Source organism: Lactuca saligna, chromosome 8, assembly GCF_052625555.1.
Source record: "Lactuca saligna cultivar CGN05327 chromosome 8, ASM5262555v1, whole genome shotgun sequence".
Classification (NCBI taxonomy): domain Eukaryota; kingdom Viridiplantae; phylum Streptophyta; class Magnoliopsida; order Asterales; family Asteraceae; genus Lactuca; species Lactuca saligna.
In genome coordinates, this window is record NC_136424.1 from 2,547,253 (window position 1) to 2,550,925 (window position 3,673).

Consider the following 3,673-nt stretch of genomic DNA (forward strand, 5'->3'; position numbering starts at 1 on the left):
CACTGTTTCATCGACTTCCCTCCGATAGCCGCCATTCCCTCTTCTTCATCTGTTCAGATGCCACCTTAGAAACTCTCACGTCGCTGCTGTTGGTCTAGAACAATGTTGCGGTCGTTCGATGAGCACCACCGGGTGGGTGACTGCCGCTGAGGTGGTTGAGTTGGGAGTAGTTCGGCATCCAGGTCGTGCTTGTGAGTGTGTGAGTCCGTTTGCTCGGCGGAGGACCAAAGAAGACCACCGCCACCACCATGAGGTGGTGGCTAACATCGCAACCGCCGCTGCTGTGTTTTCCTAGTGTTGCTGCCGCCCTTGGGTGCCACCAAGGGGTGGCTGAGTTCGGTTGCAACAGAAATCGTATGTGTGTGTGTGTTTATTGCAGTTTAGTGGTGTTTGGGTGTTTAGTCTAGCCGGAAATAACAAGGAAGCCACTACCACCACCATGAGGTGGTAGCTGTTGCCAAGCGCCACCGCCAGCGATCATGGTGTGTGTGTGTGGATTAGTTAGTGTGTGTTAGGGGTTGTTTATGCTGTTTGATTATTTATCTGAATGGTTGTGTGAATGAAAAAATGACCATATTACCCTTGTCGTCTCTTGTGCTGGATAAAAAAATTATAAAACCACAAATTAACATATAAAATCCAAATTAAACATACATCAATTAAAATCCAAATACAAAGTGTAATACAAAATCCAAATACAAATTGTCATACATAATAAAAAAAAGTACACCATTTAACGTGAACCATTTGAAAATAACTTATTAGCAATCTGGTCACGCAAATTAGTCATATAGTTAACGGCTTCGGAACCCCATTCTATGCCTTCTATGTTTTGACCCTCATTTCCTCCACCACCCACATTATGAGTAACCATAGTGTTTTGTTCAAAGTTCGTAAATAATTCATCTTCAATATCGTATTTCCTTATAAAATTATGGACCGCAACACAAGAAATGACTATGTCTCTTTGCACTGGAAAAGGATAAGAAACCATTTGTTTTAAAATTGGAAATCTCGCCTTCAATACACCATAATCACGTTCAATGTAATTTCTAAGTTGTGCATGAGCATGATTGAACATTTCTTCCTTAGTCAAAGCTCTGTTTCTTCGAAAATCGGCTAACCAATACCTAATATTACGGTAGGGAGCCATAAATCCACGGGTGTTGGTGTATGCGGCATCACAAAGGTAATATTTATCTGTAGATGTATGACAAATTTATCATATAAATAATATTAGATAATAAAACGTATAGTAAAGTTACAAACCTGGTGGAGGGAATGGAAATCCGGAAGTTGGGTTAAATGCAACTTCTTTCAAAACTTTAGAATCATGTGCTATGCCCTCCCATCCAGCCCATACAAAGGTGAATATCATATCAAAATTACAAATTCCAATTACATTTTGATAACATTCACCTTTTCCTCTTCCCCAATAACGAGTTTGTTGATCAACAGGCACAACTGCATGTACAAGTGTTCCATCTAGTGCACCTATTGCTCCGGGAAATATCTGCATTAGCCGTCTATGTCGTTCTGAGGTATTTCTTTTTGAATTAGACGAGGTTGATACTATAATTTCCCGTGCAAAACACATCATTGCACGTAAGACCTCATGAAAACATTGTTGAATCGTTTGTGTGGAGTGATGAAATCTTTCTTTAACGGGTCGAAAACGTTCATTATGTCCTATAACATGTAAAAACATAGCCATCTTCTCTTCAACGCTTATCGTCCTACTAGATTGCAACCAATTTCTTTGTGTAAAGTGATTGCATAATAGTACGAATGCATCTTGTGAAAAACGTATCATATCGTAACATTGTATAGGACATCAGTGTATCAAATCTTGCGTTTACACATATCCCTTTACTACCTGTTCGCTAGCTCTTATTCTTTTAATTATTCTTTGCCTTTGTCGGACCAACATCAACCAATACCACGAGAATATAAGAAAATATAAAAAAGTCACATTTTTTATCCATGTGTCCTGTTAGATGTCAAATACAGATTACATTTTAATCAATAACATAACAATCAATAACATAACAATCCATAACATAAATTCATATAACATAACATTTCATAACATAACCGCACCTAAGAAAAACATAACATTTCATAACACATAAATTCATATAACATAACCGCACCTAAGAAAAACAATCCATAACATAACTAAACCATGGAATACTAATGTCTAACAATGAACCATAACATACTAAAGTCAAACAATGAACCATAACATACTAAAGTCAAAGGTAACATGTCAATACTAAAGTCAACCAACTAATCCAAACTTTTTTCCCGCATTTGTTACCCACGACTCACAAGTTGACAAGTTAAGGCGCAACCAAATTTTCCTATTACCAGCACTTTCAGCAAATAACATAAGAGCAGTGGTGTATTTCGGATCATATTCTCCCCACTCCAAGCTTGTCAATTTCGCCATACAAGCATCCATCTCCTTGTCAAGATTATTTGCTTCGGTGAATGCTTGTGCAGCCTTGATAATCTCTTTTCCAACTTCTTTCAACTCATCATCAAGTGTGGTTTCTTTAGGACCATTTCGTTTGCCCCCTTGTTTTTTGTCCGCCCAGATGATTCCTCACTAGTAGGTTGAGGTACTGTTGAGCTTGGGGTATCTGCATGAGGTGCTGGCTCATCCATCTCTGTATCCTCAAAATCATGTGTACTAAAGGTTTCATTGGGATGAGTTAATGTCGAAGATGGCCCCCAACTGTGAACACCGGTCGAGATCGCCCCGTCGAATAGTTGGGTACAAAGGTCAGGGCAAGGGAGGGGTGCATTTATCAGCTTATCTACATACTTGTTCAACTGTTTGACAAATTTAATAAATATTATTAAAGTAGTAAAAAAAATAATCTACTTTAAAAAATATGTATTAATGTATCTTTGCTTCCGCTTCCCATTCTTCATTAGTCATGTTAAAAGAATTCGTAACGGGATTATAAATATTTCCTGTTTTGTTTTTAAGTTTTAACCACACTGCATACTTTGCTTTTAAATAGTCGTATCGGTTTTTCATTTGTATTTTGTCGACAATAAAGTTATGATCTGTTTTCAATTTCTCCGCGACCACAGCCCATGAGCTTGCTTTTAGTCCGCTACCCTCCCGGCCATTGCTTGTTAATTCTTGTATACATGCTTCCAAAAAAGTTTTGTCCACCAATTCCGACTTCCAACTAACCCTAATTCTTTTATCTGTCATGTCTATTGTAAAAAGAAAAAAAATATAATCATCCAACATATATTTTTTTTTTGTTTAAGATAAAACATATATTTTTTTGTTTAACCTAAAGATAATACAACTTGAAGACAATACTTTGGAGATATCATACACACACAGTACATAACTTGAAGACAAGATCTCATATATAAGTTTGGTAATACACATATACCTAAAGATAATACAACTTGAAGACAATACTTGGGAGATATCATATACACACAATACATAACTTGAAGACAAGATCTCAAATTCTAATCATTGTCTTGACCATTTTAATCTTACACACATATGCACATAAACATATCATATATACATACATTACACAATTCATTCAATTTAACAATTATATAAGGGATTGAAGACAAGATCTCAAATTCCAATCATTGTCTTGACCATTTTGATCTTACACACATATGCACA

At 36.7% G+C, this 3,673-nt stretch overlaps 1 protein-coding gene across 1 annotated transcript; it reads right to left on the reverse strand.

Annotated features, from left to right (window-relative positions):
• Positions 1–2,532: 2,532 nt before the first annotated feature.
• Positions 2,533–3,232, reverse strand: LOC145008649 (L10-interacting MYB domain-containing protein-like). The gene is made up of 2 exons (XM_078967234.1): positions 2,921–3,232; positions 2,533–2,838 (listed from the first exon to the last, which is right to left on the reverse strand). The coding sequence occupies exons 1-2, from the start codon at positions 3,230–3,232 to the stop codon at positions 2,533–2,535; spliced, it is 618 nt and encodes a 205-aa protein (XP_078823360.1).
• Positions 3,233–3,673: the final 441 nt, after the last annotated feature.